General features: G+C 35.8%; 1 protein-coding gene across 6 annotated transcripts in view; it reads right to left on the bottom strand.

The window, feature by feature from the left end:
- Window positions 1–1,009: 1,009 nt before the first annotated feature.
- The window catches only part of LOC102148134 (membrane-spanning 4-domains subfamily A member 12), a 50,519-nt gene continuing 32,466 nt past the window's right edge, over window positions 1,010–19,062 (bottom strand). For 5 of the 6 annotated variants that reach the window (XM_023654131.2, XM_070228761.1, XM_023654132.2 and 2 more), the window contains 4 exons: window positions 16,272–16,328; window positions 4,929–5,048; window positions 2,451–2,568; window positions 1,010–1,194 (listed from right to left, as the gene is read on the bottom strand). In XM_023654131.2, the coding sequence (XP_023509899.1) occupies window positions 2,461–2,568; window positions 4,929–5,048; window positions 16,272–16,328 (285 nt within the window). In that variant the 3' untranslated portion in view covers window positions 1,010–1,194; window positions 2,451–2,460. Of the gene's footprint in view, window positions 1,209–2,450; window positions 2,569–4,928; window positions 5,049–16,271; window positions 16,329–19,062 lie in introns of all 6 variants that reach the window. The other variant, XM_070228762.1, reaches the window with a different exon arrangement.

The raw sequence follows: 19,062 nt of genomic DNA, 5'->3' as shown, positions 1-19,062 counted from the left end.
TGATAGATGTACTGATAGCAAGTTGGATGGATCTTAAAAACATTGCTAAGAGGGAAAAAGTATGTGCGCATGTATGTGTGTGTATGGTCTACATGAATTCCAAACACACACATATAATACAATGCCATACATCTTCTGGGGACACAAAAATATACATATTATATACAATGGAAGAGTTGCTCATGGAGGGAGGGAAGTGGGAGTGGGGTATGGAGATCAAAGAAAATTTTTTTTCTTTTTGAGGAAGATTAGCCCTGAGCTAACATCTGCCACCAATCCTCCTCTTTTTGCTGAGGAAGACTGGCCCTGAGCTAACACCCATGTCCATCTTCCTCTACTTTATATGTGGGACACCTGCCACAGCATGGCTTGCCAAATGGTGTGTAGGTCCGCACCCAGCGAACCCCAGGCCGCCGAAGTGGAACATGTGAACCCAACCTCTGTGCCACCAGGCTGGCCTTGCTCAAAGAAAATTTTTTAAAAAACAGAGAAAAAATTAGTCCGTAATGTACCTAAAATATCTATAAAATTCAAAGTGTGATAAGCTATAGAGTAAAACTGTGGGCAAAAAGATGTAACATTTTAGAAGTTGGGCTTTCTAGGAAAACTAAAATCCAGGAGACATTCATTCATGTAACCTCAATAACATAAGACTATGGTAAATTATAATACACCTTCTCCACCATAGGCAAGCTATGCAGATTTTAACAATATCTAGTAAGAAATAAATATTAGAAATTGTGTTCAGAGCTAATCTGCTGAGAGGCCTTCACAGGCAATGGGATTGTTTTTAAGTTGTGATAACTTTCCTTTTCAAAATAAAATAATTTCCTTGAGTCAGCATTTAGTATATCACTCTATCAATCTTAGATTTAAATCTCACTCCAGAAACATGTACTTCATCTTAGAGTTTCTTTTGTATGGAAGAATTTCTTAACTTGCACTGACCAGATTCAGCCTGAGATAAATTTATGCTCACCTCCCCATGCAGAAAAAATAACCACAGTTATTGATTTAAATTTTTATTAATGAAATGGGGAAAAGGAAATACTGAGATGGACATAATTAAAATGTATTTTCCAAGGAGGCTCTTGAACAAAAGGGAGTTCTTCATTTGCCACTAAACTTTCCTCCTTGCCTGAGGTCATGATGGTTCTTTAACATGTAGGAAAAGGATCACCTTCTGCCATGCACCTGAAGTAAGTTAGCTGTTAGTAAATTGATCATTAATACACACTAAAATAAAAAACTACAGGATTTGGGGTAGAATTTTGGAAAGAAAGCTAATAGAAACATTCTCACCATTGAGATGTTTAAAAGAAACCACGAGCTTTTGACGCTTTCTGGTTTCCGTCCTCCCTTCTTTCTCCCTCCCTCCTCCCACCCACCCTTCCTTCCTCTCTCCCTTCCTCCCTTCCTTCCTTCTTTCTTTCTTTCCTTTCTTCCTTTATGTTCCTTTAGGTTGAAAGCCAAAGACAATGCTATATGAACAGATAGATCCCAAGGCACAAATTGCTCATATAAGTTTTCTACTGAAAATAAATTGCATTATTATTTAGTATAGTGTTGAATACCTATCAGTTTAAATTCTATCTAGTTGAGTAGAAGACTACACATTCTTATATGTTCAATTCATGTTTTTTTCAAGATTCCCAGGTCCCAGGCTTCTAGTTCTTTCTCATTATTTCCTAAATCTCCCTATATGTCTGGTCTAGGATGTAGGGACAAATCACTCACTCCTTCATGTTAACTTTGCACTCCTTCTGAGTTGTTCTTAATATTGCATTGATCCTTAAGCCTGGGCCTGTGGTGTGGGCACTGGGGAGGAAATGGCAGATGTATCTTTTACCAAAGTTCTCTGATTCGGTGTTGTTGATCAACTGGAGATAAAGTTTGCCTTTAGACATGAAGTAGTAGGTGTGGAGGAAGTAGGAAAATAGTTTTATTGAAAATGGTTTTCATCACCCTTTTCAACTTCTCACTTACTCCAAAAATCTTGGTTTCTGAAAACACTAAAGATACTGCACTTTGATATTCAACTCGTTTTCTCATATTCTGAGAGTTAAAGGTATGAGTCATCAGCATTCCCATATCCCTGTTCCTGGTATCAACTTCCACAGAGCTTTTTGTTTCCACGGGAATATCTGCTGAATTAAACAGACCTGAGCAAGAAAACTGTGTATCTTCTGTCTTATTCTCTCATGAGGTGTGAACATAAAAATATTCTGTAATAAAAACACCATTGTCTAGGGCAAATTAGTTACCTTCAATTGTATAGAAACTCATGTAATGCACAATAGTTAGTACAGAGTGTTTTCAGTAACCTATAATTGCAACTTAGATATGACACTATTTATACTTAATTCTTATCAAAACCTTAGTTCTTGAAACAGAGTTCATAACAGAGGCCAATATCTTCTGATTCACCAAGGGAGAAATGAGATACTCACCACATCTTTATTATCTTCTATATTTTGCTTTTAGTATCCAATGCATCACTACACATGACACCAAGAACTGCAACGATGTGAATAGCCACAAATATTCTGAAAGGAGTTTACCGCATTTCTGTTTCCAAAAAGAAAATGTACACTCCTTATAGATCTTTATATGTTAACTCCTTAAAAATAATATAGGTATCAGGAAATTGTGGGAAGATGAAAAATAGAAGAGAAAAACTATCCAATATATCCTTCATCTTCAGCAAGTATGGTTATTTATATATATTTTTCTTGATCATAATGATAACTGATAATTATCAAGGATGATTATAAACTGATAAATTTATGCCAAATGGATAATGAGAATCATTGATTGTGTTTTCCTGTTTATTACTGTGGATAAGGTGAGCAAATTTTCATTGAGGTCAATGAACCTCTGGAGAAGATGGAATTGGGACACTCTTGAGGTTCAGTGTTATAGGACTTATTTAATGGAGAGCTGTTTAACATTAGGCCTGTCTTTAGGAAAGGGCCCTAAAGGAGAACTCACAGGGAAGGAAGAGGAGGTTTGGATTTGTGACCTAGGCTCAACACGAGGGCTTATGTGTCCTGGGGATAGGTGGTTTCCTCCTGGGATTGTGCCTCTGACTGTAAGCCCCAATGGACCCATATCCTTGTAGGACAGTTGAGTTGGGAACAAAAATACAGAATCTGTAATATTGGAAACCCAAGTCTGAAGGCCCCAAAACACTTTTGTGACAAGGCCACCATCGGCTATTGGGATCAGTTTTCAATACTGACACTAATTGAACTGAAGCCATGGCAGTGGAAATTATGGGCATGCTGGTGGACTGCTGAGATGCTCTAGGATTCTATCAGCTGGAGGTTTGGTGTCAATATTGAACCTTTGGCTCTCAATGTTCTTGAATAACTTGAGAGGTCAACAGGAAAGGAGCTTCAAGAGGAAGATCTTGGATTTCTTGCTAATATGAACATTGGTGGTTCAAGAAAATGAATTGGAAAAATGAAAGAGTTAAGACTATCATTGCACTCCAATCCAGTACAATGACACATTCTTGTTATGCAAATATAATCTTAAGCAATATCTGGAGGTTTACATTTATTTATTATTTCACTTTAAGGTATCCTTCAGGATATGTGTCATAATATATTAGTATCCCCTATGGCAATAAGATGGTTTTTTGATGTGTCAATCTATCAATTAAACCAATCAATTTAATTGATTTCTGTTAAAGCTTAATTTTGTGTAGTGAAGCAGCTTGAAATTTAGACTATCCTTGATTAGAATAAATGTTCTGCAAGTGAATAGCCCTGTGACCTTAAGCCGGTAGCTTAACATTTCTAAGCTTGTTTCTTTAATTGAATCAGAGACATAAATCATTCTCTGAGGAAGTTTGCAACCCCACTTGCTGTAAAATCACTTTCAAAGCTACATAGAAATAAGAAAAATTCAGCAAAATGCAATCCAACATATGATTTGGAACTAGCTAATTAACTAAGAGTTTGGGATATTGAAGTAAGGAGAGCTTCCTGAATTAGGTTAGGTATTTAAAAACAGGCAACATCCAATGGGCTCAATTCAGAAAAGTTGGTTTCTAGGTCTTGGTCAAAGTCCCAGATAGTTTGACCTTTGTAAATCCCTGGGCAGATGGGAAAGAGCAGAAGGACAGGAATCCATACAGAAGGCTTTGGAACCTATGACTTTAATTCCTACTTAACTTGCTTAGCACTGACTCCCATCTCCTTACCCTCTTAGCTCCTTCTCCTCTCCACACCAACAAAACTATATAGATAAGTGCACATATATCCACAGTCCCATCTGCACTGAAACACAAACACAGACACACTTAGGCTCACAAAAGCCTGCTGACAGACAGACTGACAGACACAAAGCAGGCAGTGCAAAAATGTCCACACAGTCATGTACATACAGGACTGAGTATAGATGTACTCCAAATTACATACATGCACAGAGTTCAGCTTTATTCTGTCTGTAGACTACAGCCCTGACATTGAACATAAATCCCTGGGTACCACTAGTACATAAGGATGCTATTTCCTTCTTTGAAGATCAAATCTTGCTATAATAAACTTGATCTTTTAAGACTGGGAAAACTGGCCTCAGAGCTACAGTACCTAGAAAGAATCGAGCTATCATAAAAATATGTTGGCTACTAGGTAGGGCCAGAATTGAAGATAGTGCTAAATCATTCAAAATACATCTGTTAATATTATAATACATTCCATTTCGTTACTTGAGGTTTTGAGTGACCTTAGGTTTAGGAATATAACTTGGAGTTTGAACCACATTTGTAGTATTTGTAGTAGGTGCATATGCCAAAGAGTAAACTAATGATGAAGGTCACTACCATATCTTGCGTACTTAAATACTTTGATCACTCACCAAAGAATTTAAAATGTAATTCTAAATTTGTGATAAAATTCTCATAGAAACCTAGCACTTACCTGTGGCCAAATAACACGTTTCTTACTTGAACTAAATATTGCTAATTCAAGTGATATCAGAAGCAGACCAATCAGTGCAATGCAGGAACTTAGGACATTTGTGAATATAGTATGGGTCATCTGGAATAGATAAAAAGAATGGCCTGGTCATTGGAAGTCATCCACATGCATCATTGGCAAGTATATTCAAGTAGAAGATTTATATAAATTCTGATCTTTTCAGAATAGTAGGGATTTTAAAAGAACTGTCAGAACTGCAGATTTGTCAGGATCCCAATAGGACCGAACAATTTTGGAGAAAAATATTTTGATGTAGTGTGCATGTATTTATTCTTTCACTGACAAATAATTATTGAATATCTATTCTTTACCATGTGAACTATGCTCTGTGTTAGCAGATAAAGAGGCAGAAGAGAAACGGTCTCTGCACTCAAGGAGCTTTCAGACTACTAAACAAGTGCATATTAAATGTGAATAGAATGTAAAAAAAATGTTAACAATATAGGCAAATTCATAGTGCCATACAGGATCAGATTACCAGAGAGCAAATATTCCAGGAGTTTGCTATGGCTCATTTTAGAGTGCAAGAAGGAGAGTTGTAGGGAATTTTGTTGGAAAGATAGGGGCTATCTAGACATTTAGAATTTTATCTTGAAGATAGTAGGGAATTACACGGCTGGAGGTGCCTATTCTGTTTTCAAACCACATTCTTGTCAGGTTTTGTCCTCCAGACAATGCATATGTATAATGTTTCTGCATAATTACACTTTGTCCAAATATGAGGTCAGAAGGGTGATAAGCCATATGATATTGCTGTTGGGGAAATCCTTCTCTTATTTCTTTGTTCTCATTTGTACCAGTGGAATTCTTTCTATCTTATATGAATTAGATAATAAATAGGAAAACAAACTACTGGATTCTGAAATCTATTTCACTGGATAAATCACATATGTGTCTAAATTGCTATTCAATGTTGTACAGTGATCTCTATTTATTCTTTTGGAAGAAATCTCCCTTAAAGAAAGACAATCACTTTAAAATAAAATGTTCAGCAACTCCTTTTGTTTTTTTTGAGGAAGACTGGCCCTGAGCTAACATCCGTGCCCATATTCCTCTACTTTATATGTGGGACACCTACCACAGCATGGGGTTTTCCAAGTGGTGCCATGTCCGCACCCGGGATCTGAACTGGAAACTCCAGGCTGCTGAAAAGCGGAACGTGCGAACCCAACCACTGCACCACCAGGCCGGCCCCTCTCTGTCTCTTTTGATAGATACATTTATTGATTTTAACATTCCTCTTTTTGCATTCATGGAGTTGATCATTTGGTTTTTATGTTTTTAATGGGGTGGATCACATTGATTTATTTTCAAATGTTAATCTAACTTTGCATTTCTGGAATTAGTCATAATGTATCGACCTTTCTATTTATATATATTTTTTTACTGTATTCTATATTTTATCTGCTAACACTTTGTTTAGGATTTTTATATCTATGGTCATGAGAGATTTTGGTCTGTAATTCTCTTTTCTTGTAATATCCTAGTAGAGATTTAGAGTCAATGATATACTGTCCTCATAATGAGTTGGGAGTTATTACCTCTTTTTTCTATTCTCTGGTAGAGAGTTGTGTAACTTCTCCAAATATACTGTAGATTTCTTTTTTTCTCCTTTTAGTTTTGTTGATTTTCATTTGTATATTTTGAAGCTATGTTAACAGGTGCTTAGATTTTTAGGATCATTACATATTCTGTTGAAGTAAACCTTTTATTATTTGAAGTGTTCCTTTTTAATAAAAAAATCTCTGATAATTTTTGCTTTAAAGCCTACTTTGCATAATACTAATATAGCCTTCTTTTGGTTGGTGTTCACAACAAATATCTGTTTTCCAAATTCTTATTAAAATCTTCTATATTTAAAGTGTTTTTTTAAAATAAATAGTAGTGGTATAAGATAGGGGTCCAATTTTATTGTTCTGCATGTTTTTTATCATAGTTTTCCCAGCACCATTTATTGAAGAGACTATCCTTGCCCCATTGGGTATTCTTGATTCTGTTGTCAAATATTAGTTGACTGTATATGCAGGGGTTTAATTCTGGGCTCTCAATTCTGCTCCATTGGTCCATGCATCTCTTTTTATGCCAGTACCACACTGTTTTAATTATGATTGCTTTGTAGTATGGTTTGAAATCAGGGAGTGTGATGCCTCCAGCTTTGTTTTTTCTCAAGATTGCTTTGACTATTTGTTTTTTTGTGATTCCATTCAAATTTTAGGATTATTTTTTCTATTTCTGTGAAGAATGCCATTAGAATTTTGATAGGGATTGCATTGAATCTATAGATGACTTTGGGTAATATGGAAAATTTAACAATATTAATTATTGCAATCCATGTACGTGGAATATCTTTCAATTTGTGTCTTCTTCAATTTCTTTCATCAATGTCTTAAAGTTTTCAGTGTATAGATCTTTCATCTCCTTGTTTAAATTTATTCCTAACAATTTTATTATTTTTGATGCTATTATAAACGAGAATTTTTCTTTATTTCTTTTTCAGACAGCCTGTTGTTAGTGTATAGAAATAAAACTGATTTTTGTATATTGATTTGTATCCTTCAAATTTACTGGATTTGTTTATTAATCTAACAGTTTTTTTGTGATCTTTAGGGTTTTCCACGTATAAGGTCATATCGCCTGCAAACAGAGACAACCGTTGTTTCCCTTTCTGATTTGGATGTCTTTTATTTCTTTTTCTTCCCTAATTGCTCTGGGTAGGACGTCCAGTATTATGTTGAATAGGAGTGGTGCTAGTGGGCACCCTTGTCTTGTTCCTAATCTTAAAGGAAAAGCTTTCAAGCTTTCACTGTTAAATGTGAGTGTAAGTTTACTTAGCTGTAAATTTGTCATATATGGCCTTTATTATATTGAGGTATGTTCCTTCTATACCCAATCTGTTGAGGGTTTTTATCATGAAAGGATGTTGAATTTTGTCAAATGCTTTTTCTGCATCCATTGAGATGATTGTATGATTTTTATCATTCGTTCTATTAATGTAGTGTATCACATTTATTAATCTTTCTTTGTATGTTGAACCACCTTGTATTCCAGGGATAAATCCCACTTTATCATGGTGTATGATGTGTTGTTAAATTTGGTTTGTTAATATTTTGTTGAAAATTTTTACATCTATATTCATCAAGGATATTGGTCTATAGTTTCCTTTTCTTGTAGTGTCCTTATCTGGGTTTGGTATCAGAGTAATGCTGGCCTCATAAAATGAGTTTGGGAGTGCCCTCCTCTCCAATTTTGGAAGATTTTGAGAAGAATTGGTGTCAATTATTCTTTAAATCTTTGGTAGAATTCATCAGTGAATCTATCTGGGCCTGGACTTTTCAGTGTTGGGAGGTTTTTGATTACTGATTCAATCTCCTTACTCATTATTGGTCTGTTCAGATTTTTATTTCTTCATGATTCAGTTTTGGTAAGTTGTATGTTTCTAAGAATTTATCTATTTCTTCTACATTATCCAATTTGTTGGCATATAATTGTTCATAGCAGTAGTTTCCTTTGATCTTACGTATTTCTGTGGTATCAGTTGTAATGTCACCTCTTTTGTTTTTGATTTATTTAATTGAGTCTTCTCTCTTTTTCTCTTAGTTAATCTAGCTAAAGGTTTGTCAATTTTATTTTTTCAAAAAAACCAGCTCTTAGTTTCATTGATCTTTTCTATTGTTTCTCTGGTCTCTATTTCATTTATTTCTGTCTTGATCTTTGGTATTTCCTCCCTTCTGCTAACTTTGGGCTTAGTTTGTTCTTCTTTTTCTAGTTCTTTGATGTGTAACATTAGGTTGTTTGTTTGAGATTTTTTTTTTCCCTTAACATAGGCATTTATCCCTGTAAACTTCTAAGAACTGCTTTGGTTGCAGTGCATTGGTTTTGATGTGTTGTTTTTTCATTTTCACTTGAGTTATATTTTGATCTCTCTTTTGATTTCTTCTTTGAGCCATTGGTTGTTCAGGAGTGTGTTGTTTAGTTTCCACACATTTGTAAATTTTCCAGCTTTCCTCTTGTTGTCTTCCAGTTTCAGATCATTGTTGTTGGAAAAGACACTCAGTATGATTTCAGTCTTCTCAAATTTGCTAAGACTTGTATTGTGGACTGTCATATGATCTATCCTCAAGAATGTTCTGTGTGCACTTGAGAAGAATGTGTATTCTGCTATTGGATGGAATATATTCTATATATGTCTGTTAGGTCCATTTGGTCTAAAGCATCGTTCAAGTCCAATGCTTTCCTGTTGATTTTTTTTTGTCTGGATTATATATTCATTGCTGAAAGTGGAGTACTGAAGTCTCCTATTATTACCATATTATTGTCTGTTTCTCCCGTCAGATCTGTTAATATTTGCTTAATATATTTAACTCTTTTGATGTTGGGTATATATATATTTATGATTGTTATATCTTGATGAGTTGACTCCTTGATCACTATATAATCACCTTTTTTTCTTTGGTTACCATTCTTGGCATAAAGTATATTTTGTCTTATATAAGTATACTTACCCCCACTTTCTTTTAGTTTCCACTTGCAAGGAATATCTTTTTCCATTCTTTTACTTTGTGCATGGGTGTGTTCTTAAAGCTGAAGTCTCTTGTTGGCAGGATATAATTGGGTCTTTTAAAAAAAATCCATCCAGCCACTCTGTGCCTTTTGATTGGGGAATTCAATCCATTTATATTTAGAGTAATTATTGATACATAAGGACTTATTAGTGCCATCTTATTAATCCTTTCTGGCTGTTTTTTACTTCCATCATTCCTTTTCCCCTTTCTTTCTGCCTACTTGTGTGAACTGGTGATTTTTCTTGGTGTTATGCTCTGATTTCCTTCTCTTCATTTTTGTGAATTTACTGTAGGTTTTTGCTTTGTGGTTACCATGAGGCTAACATAAAATATCTTACAGATAACATAGTCCATTTTAAGCTGATAGCAACTTAATTCAATCACATCCAAAAGCTCTCCCTTTTTACTCTTCCCTTTTATTTATTTATTTATTTTCCTGAGGAAGATTGTCCCTCAGCTAACATCTATGCCAATCTTCCTCTATTTTGTATGTGGGTTGCCGCCACAGCATGGCCACTGATGAGCAGTGTAGGTCTGCATCTGGTAACTGAACCCATGCCGCTGAAGCAGGGTGTGCTGAGTTTAACCACTAGGCCATGGCGCCAGCCCCCCTGTTATGTTTTTGATGCCACAATTTACCTCTTTTTATATTGTTTATTTGTTAACAAATTATAGTGCAATAGTTATTTTAATATTCTGTTACTTTAACATTTATACTATAATTAAGTAGTTAAACATCATCATATTACAGAACTAGAATTTTTCAAATCTTACTGTATATTTACCTTTACCAGTGTGTTGTAATTTTCATTAATTTCATGTTACTAATCAGGATCTTTTCATTTCAGCCTGAAGATCTCCTTTCAGCATTTCTTGCAAGGCAGGTCCAGTGGTGATGAACTCCCTCAGTTTTCGTTTGTCTTGGAAAGTATTTCTCCTTCATTTCTGAAGGATAACTTTGCTGGATAGAGTATTTTGGGCTGGTAATTGTTTTCTTTCGATCCAGTGAATATATCATTCCATTCTCTCCTGGCCTGTAAGGTTGTTGCTGAGAAATCTGCTGAGAGTTTAAGGGGGTTTCCTTTGTAGATTACAATTTTTCTTCTCTTGCTACTTTTATGATTCTCTCTGTCTTTGATTTTTGACAGTTTTATTATAATGTGTCTTGGAGAAGCTCATTTTGATTTGAGAAAATGTATTAGCTTTGTGAACTTGGATGTCCAGGTTCTTCCCCAGGTTTGGGAAGTTCTCAGCTATTATTTCTTTAAATAAACTTTCTGCCTCTTTCTCCTTCTGGAACTCCAGTAATTCTGATATTGTTTTTTTGATGGTGGCCAAATAGGTTTTCTTTGCTCTTTTTAATCCTTTATTCTTGGTTTTACTATGACTAGGATATTTCAAAGTTCCCATCCTCAAAGTCACTGATTTTATTTTCTGTTTGGTCTATTCTGCTCTTGATGCTCTCTATTGCATTTTTCATTTCATTCATTGAATTCTTCTGCCCCAGATTTTCTTTTTGGTTCTTTTTTATGATTTCTATCTCTTTGTTAAATTCCTCATTTTGTTCATGTATTATTTTCCTTATTACGTTGAATTGTCTTTCTGTGTTTTCTTGTAGCTCACTGAGTTTCCTCAAACTAGGAATTTTGAATTCTTTATTGGGTAAATCACAGAATTCCATGTCCTTTGGTTTGGTTACTGGAGGATTATTGTGATCTTTTAGTGATTCCATGTTCCTTGATTCTTTATGTTCTCTAGAGTTTTGTGTTGATGTTTTCACATTTGAAATAACAGTCACCTCCTCCAGTCTTTACTAGTTGTCTTCAGGTGGAATATCCTTTCCACTGGTCCTGTTTATATCTGGGGCTTTATCCTACCTTGTATGGGTACACCTGTTTCATGCTTCTTTCTCCCACTTGTGGCAGAATTCTTTAGCTCATGTGTCTTGTCTTGATCTTACAACTCACCAAGCCAGCTGATGGAAACATTTTGTTTTCCTAAAGGTGGCACTACATCTCAAGTTTGTGGTCTCTCCCTTTCCGTAGACCCTGGCCTGTTTTCTGTTGGCACTCTCTGTCTACTGGAGCTCAATTTCTCACCACCCTTGGGTGCACAAGGAGCTGGACTCAGAGTGGGGGGAGGTGTGGGTTTGGCACTTGGGGCACTGGAGGTGGCTGTGGGCCAGGTTGGGGGATCCTCAGGTGAAGTTTTACCAGTAGCTCATGATGGGCATCTTAGTGGAGTCCCGAATGCAGTCAGCAGGAACCACATCCATTTAATGCCCTCTATACTCTTATCTTCCTCTTTAGCGACCTCTTCCCTCTCCCAGTCATGGAGGTCTAGCTTCAATACTTGGTGGTGAAGGAGAGAAACAGGTTTCTCCTGCAACATCGAGCACTGCTAGAGAAGCTGGACATTCACTAACTGTTCTCCTTTTCCCCCATTGGAGAAATCACCAGTGGCTAGCTCTGCCTCATGCTGCACCACTCTGAGGGAGGGGCAGTACTGGCAAACCTCCTCTTACCCTCTCCAATGCATCCAAACTCACACTGCTTTTTCTCTAATGGAGTGCTGGCATCTCTCCTCAGGAAACCTGAACTGCTACAAAGGCCCTCTTGTCCATGGGTGTCTGCCCAAGTCAGTGCTCTGCAGGTGTTACCCAGCCACAGGTGAGAGAGGCCAAGGCCAATTCACAGGTTCCTGCTGGCTCCACAGCCCATCCTGAGGTCTATCTGCTTATCACTTGATGCACAGGTGGATGAGACTGCTCCTGGGGCACTTGGCTTATGGGGTTGGATCCCACAACTCCCACAGACACACTTGTACATGGATGGATGCCAAATTTCATCTGTTAAAGAGGGGGACAAAAAGGAGGCTGCCTTATGCTGCCATGATGCTGACGTCCAATCCTTTTATTTATGGAGACTTGAGGCTTGTTTTATGGCCTACTGTGTGATTTATCCTGGAGAGTGTCTCATGTGCACTTGGAAAAACTGTATTTTGATATTATTGGGTGGAGTGTTAAATTGATGTTTATGAAATCGAATTGGTTTATAGTGTTGTTTAATTCTTCTATATCCTTGTTGATCTTCTGCCTAGTTTTTCTATCCATTATTGACAGAAAGTTATTTAAATTTACAAGTATTATTGATGAATTATCCATTTCCCACTTAAATTCCATCAGTTTTCTTCACCTATTTTAGGGCATTTTTTGTCAGGTGCATATCCTCTTGATGGATTGACCCTTCCGCCCTTATACAATGTTCTTTCTTTAGTAACAATTTTTGTCTTATGGTGTATTTTGTCTAATATTAATATAGACAATCCAGCTCTCTTAATTAGTTTACATGGTGTACTTTTCTTTTCCACTTGAAATTTATTCACATCTTTTAATCTAAAATTTATCTCTTTTAGACAGTATGTAGTTGATTAATGTTTTTGATTATCAATTCTGCCAATCTTACTTTTTATTGAAGTATTTAATCCACTTGCATTTAATGTAATTACTGATAAGGTAGGATTTGTGTCTGGCATTTTGCTTTTAGTGTCATATTTGTCTTATGTCTTTTTTGTTACTCTATTCTTCCATTACTGCCTTCATTTTTCTTAAATATATATTTCATAGTGTGCCATACCAGTTCCTTTGTTTCCTTTCCTATATATTTTTAGTCAAGTTTTAGTGGTCTCCTTGGAGATTCCAATTAGCATGTTAATTTAAAATAGTCTATTTTGGATTAATATTAACTTAATTTGTGTAGTATATCAAACTTTGCTCCAATATAATTCTGCTCCCCCCCATTTTCTACTACTATTGTTATGCAAATTACATATTTAGATATTATGAGCCCATGAACACAGCTTATAATTACTGCTTTATTCCATTGTTTTTTAAATCAGGTGGGAGAAGAAAAGAGTTATAAACAAAATGCATTTATACTATCTTTATATTTACTTATGTAGTTACCTTTACCAATATTCCTTATTTCCACATGTAAATTCAAGAACTATCTGGGGTCCTTTCATTTTAGCCTGAAGGACTCCCTTTAACTTTTTTTGTAGTGCAGGTGTACTACTGACAAATTCTCTCAGTTTTAAAAAAATCTGTTAGTGTCATAATTTATCCTTTAGTTTTTGAAGGCTAGTTTGGCTGGATAAAAATTTTTTGAAATATTTCTTCAACACATTGAAAATATCATCCCACTGCCTCAACTCTCTGATTTCTGATAAGAAGTCAGCTATTAATCTTATTGAGAATCTCTTATGTGTTACATATCATTTTTCTCTTCCTGCTTTCAAGATTTTCTCTTTAGTTTTGAATTTCATCAGTTCGACTATGATGAGTCTATATGTGGATCTTTTTGAGTTTATTCTGCTTGGAGTTTATTGAGCATCTTTAACATTTAGAACATTATTTTCCATCAAGTTGGAAAGTTTTCTGCCAATACTTATTCAAAAATGTTTTCTGCCCCCTTTAATTCCTTCTTCTCTTTTGCAGACCTCAATTATATGTGCTTGGTGTCCTACAGGTCTCTGAGCCTGTGTTCACTTTTCTTTATTTTTTATCTTTATGCCCCTCATATTAGATGATTTCTATTGACCTATCTTCAAGTTTTCTGATTCTTTCTTTTGTGACTCTAGTCTGTTTTTTTATCTCCTCTAGTGAATTCTTCATTCAGTGTTTGTCCTTTTCAACTCTAGAATATTTAATTGCTTCTTTTTTTAAAATAATTTCTATCTCATTATTGATATTATCTATTTCGCGAGACATGATGCTTATACTTTCCTTTAATTCTTTAAATATTGTTTTCTTTAGTTCTTTGCACATGCTTCTAACAGAGTATTTAATGTCATTGAGTATTAAGTTCAAAATCTGTGCCCATTAGGCCTATTTGCTGTTGGTTGCTTTTTTTCCTGCATATGTGAAATATGTTTCAGTGTCTTTGCATGTTTCATTTTTTTTTAAAGATTTTATTTTTCCTTTTTCTCCCCAAAGCCCCCTGGTACATAGTTGTGTATTTTTTAGTTGTGGGTTCTTCTAGTTGTGGCACGTGGGACACCACCTCAGCACGGCCTGATGAGCAGCGCCATGTCTGCGCCCAGGATCTGAACCAGTGAAGCTCCGTGCCGCCGAAGCAGAGTGCATGAACTCAACCACTCGGCCATGGGGCTGGCCCTGTTTCATTTTTTTTTAATGGACATTTTTTATATAATTTATTGTAAACAAATTTGGTATTAGATTATTCCCGTCCCTCTGGAATTCATTAGTTTTGCTGTATTCTGGTAGTTGCTTTTCTTGTTTCTGCTTGTTTAGTGACTTTTCTGGACTCATTCTGTAAATATTGTTTTCCTTCATGTGGGGTCCCTGAGTTCTCTGCTATCTTTTTAAAAAGCTCTTTTTTTAAAATCCTGTCTTCCTAGGGGTTACCCCTGGGTCAGTATAATTTAATGCCAGTCAGTAATCCTTTGCCAAGGGGTATCTGTGTGAGAACATACACCTTAAAACTTCAGTCAGTTTACAAGACAGACTTAGCTTTAACTTCGTGTTTGCTCAGAGCCTCAAAGTCCACCAGAGGTGAATGAATGGGTCCCTCTCCTTTCCCAGGTCTTTCCTGGGCATGCATACAGCCTTCCACATGTACACTGCATTTTTGATCTCTGAGAACATGTTGGAGCTTCTCAAAGCTCCCCATGGTTTTCTAGTTATCCAGGATTTTCTTTTAAATTTCTGGCCAGGCTTTTGTTCACCTCAACTGAAATCACAGCTTGATGCAGCTGCACTGCTGCCAGCAGATTGATATTGTTTCAGTAATTCCATGATGGTAGTGATTTTCCTTTGTTTTCACTGAGATGAGGTCTGTATCCAAACAAATAGCCACACTGCCCTGAGAATAGAGATTTTTCAGGTTGCTGAAAGTTCAAACAAAATATTGACTGTGCTCAGAGGGTGGTGATTTTAAGAGAGCATCAAAGGATGTCAGTCCTCTCAGCTGTCTGCAAGACTGCAGACTTTTCATGTTATCATGCAAACCAGCTGGGGATTGAGGGGAAATGGGAATAGCTCCAAGTTAAAATATTACAGAACCCTCTATTTTTTGAGGTTTAATAGTATCACTTGGATAGACAATTTTCAGTTTTTATTGTGACTCTAGTTAATTTCCAGTGTTCCAAAATCATTAATTTTAGTTGTTTCTGTGGAAGAATGACCTCATGGATTTGCTTACTCTGCCATTCAAGAAGTCAGTCTCCTAGCACTAACATTGATAATTAGTCTAATTTCTTATTTGTCCATTTAACTACCTGTCAACATAAAACTCAACATTCTCTAAGGGAATCAACATAATCCGGACTCTTTACAATATCTCACTCCATACAACCATTGTCCACCATACAATCAAAAGTTCCCAGATATGTGAAGAAGCAAGAAAAAAGGAAGCTAATAACAGATACTGGGTTATTTCAAGATATCCAAATTTACATGTCATAACCAACATTTTAACTTGCATTAAATGATTTATCATATAGAAATTTAACTCCACGATTAACTTCATACATCCTGAATTATTTTTATGGCTAATGAAATATAAAAAGTTTTCAGTAATTAGAATTTATCCTTTTTTTTTGATAAAAATGCAATAGACACCTAAATGCTGCCTCCTTACTGACTCTCCTTCTGACAAATAAAACTGTTATCTCTAGAGTTGCCACAAACATTCTGACTTACCCAGCATCTTTCACGGGTCTTCTCTAACATCATTGTACAGAATCCTGCAATCACAAACTGGAAACAAAACTCACATTTATTAGTACTCAGTGATTATGTTTATATATAAGTAAGAGAATTCTGAAATGCTGTAACATGAAGAATATCATCTTAATTCTGTAGTGGGACCATTGAGAAAATCATCCAGGAAATAATTCAAGGTTTCTCTATTACAGAGATGGAGGAAAGCATGAAGTCTCTTGTCACTAATGTAACACATGTATTGGAAACAGAATGTAGGGGCAATGGACTTTATGGGGCAAAAGGAGTGTCAAATTTTACTTAGTTTTTGTCAATCTTATTTATTTACCCCATAAGGGAATTACAACAAAATATATCCAGTGAGTGAATTTATTACTAGGCAATGTTACATCTTGGTGATTTCACACGCAAGCACTTTTAATATAATGTTAGAAATATTTTATTAATAGAATAGTCATTCAGAAAATATTTAAGCTTCATTTCACTTATTTAAATATAAGAATCAAATAGTGTCTTCCATGAGTAGCTTGTTCTGAGACCTTCCATCATTTCCTAAAACTTGTTAGAAAGATGGCAGTTATGGTGTATCAGAAATTTATTTTTTTCATGGGTGCAACTTTTATGCATATGTAGAAACTTCCCATAGCATTAAAAAATTATTCAGTTACTAGTCTAGGAAAGGAATGTTCTTTCCCCAGGAAAATGGGGCTGCTAACATGTCAATACTAAATAGCTTTTTGGGGTCAGAAGGATCTGAATTTGAATTCTTTGCACTTTGCTTTCTATGTGACTCAAGAGAACCTATCAAGTTTTTCTTTTTTCATTGGTAAAGTGGGGATTAATATTTTTCACCTTGTGTTACGGTGTTGTTGTTGTAATAGTTACATATAAAGCAATTCGCTGAATTGTTTATAGCCAACTTGGTCCTACATCTTCCACCTAAGGCTCAGAACTACATTTTCAGAATTGCTTTCCTTGCATGGTTCCCAGTTACAATTGGATAAGAGAGAATCTCAAGCAATATTTGGAAGGGAGAAAGGAAGCAGAAATAATTATTCTCGGAAGGTCAGAGTGATCAGACATGGCAACTGTGGCCTCATTTTTCTCTATCCTTTGTTATATTTCCATTTTGTCTTCCAGAAGCAGCAGTTTCCTGACTTTTACATGACCTTCCCTTTGCAACCCCACTCTGGTGGCCAGGCTTCCATGGCTTCTTAGATTTAATTACAACTTCAACTTATCCACTCATGCTCCTTAGGCAGGAGCAGTTAGTGACTCTCTTTATGGTTCTCCAATTCTCCCTTCCACATCTTATCATCTCTAGGAACTCCCACATTTATGAAGGCTCCAATTCTCATATAGTTTCTAAATGCACATCAATCTTGTAGTGGCTGTGTTTTCTTTACAAAACCCTGCACTGAAATAAGCACTTTGTCACAAGGTCCAAAATTTGGACATTGGCAAATATTATTGATTTTTTATTACTTTCTGTTATATTTTCTACTTCCACATATCTTACTTGGGATTTTTCTTAGACCTTTGAAATGAGTGCTTCTTTTGTCTTCCAGCTACTTATCTTAGACATTCTACATAAAGCAAGAGAATACTGTTCCTCCTCAGCATCCTGGACTTCCTCCATTTGAGATTCTCATTATAGAAAAGCCTCCCAGAAAATAAAAACATAAAATAAAGTCATCAAAAAGAAAACTACCACAAGGACAATGTTATCTCTTTTAATCTCAGGCAAAATCATGGTCATAAATAAAATTGCTGTAGTTACTTATCACATGTTGCAGCAGCTTCTTCACAAAGTGCAGAGGCTGAGAGAGAGTAACATGAGAGCTGAGATCATATGATAAAAGAGACCTGAAGTCTTGAAGCCTGGAGGAAAGAGTTTTCCAGGGAGAGGAAATGCAAGCACTTACAGAGGAGAAGTCTTTATTTGTTTACAGAATAGAACAAAGACCAGTGTGCCTGTAATAGAACGAATGAGGGATCATCACCTCATATGAGATTGCCCTAGGATCAATTGCTATCCTTTAGAAGAGCACACTCTTTCTTTTCATAACACTTACATTAGAAACTTTTAGGGGCTGGCCTCGTGGCCAAGTGGTTAAGTTCACGCGCTCCACTGCAGGCGGCCCAGTGTTTCGTTGGTTCGAATCCTGGGCATGGACATGGCACTGCTCATCAAACCACGCTGAGGCAGCGTCCCACGTGCCACAACTAGAAGGACCACAACTAAGAATATACAACTGTGTACCAGGGGGCTTTGGAGAGAAAAAGGAAAAAAATAAAATCTTTTAAAAAAAAAAGAAATTTTTAAATATATGCTTGCTTGTTTACTCTCTATCTCCTCAACTAAGAAAGTGAGGTCTATGAAAGTAGAGGAATTTTTTATCTTACTTAAACTTAATGCATGTCTTGTTTATTGTTTTATTCCAGTCCCTAGAGCAGTTCTTGCAAATAGTGGTTGTCCAATATATTTCTTTACTGAAAGAATGAAAATATAATTTAAACAACATAACATGAACATTTAAAAATTAAGTTAAACAAATGTGTGAAAAGCCCTTTCAATAGATTCTGTGTCTTCTGATTTATTCCTTCAGAGTTCGCTTTCAACTAGGTCCCAGATGATAGAGACCATAAGAGAGAGCATCTTGTGAAATCTCAATCAAGATCCCTTCAGGTTTATTTGGTATGTATGTGTGTGTATGTTAATTACTAACTGATTCCAAAATTTACAAAAGTGATGCAAGAAAGCCAAGAT

The sequence above is a fragment of the Equus caballus genome, chromosome 12 (genome assembly GCF_041296265.1).
Source record: "Equus caballus isolate H_3958 breed thoroughbred chromosome 12, TB-T2T, whole genome shotgun sequence".
NCBI classification, from domain to species: domain Eukaryota; kingdom Metazoa; phylum Chordata; class Mammalia; order Perissodactyla; family Equidae; genus Equus; species Equus caballus.
The sequence above is the reverse complement of the archived record's forward strand: the minus strand, read 5'-3'. Positions and strand labels throughout refer to the sequence as shown.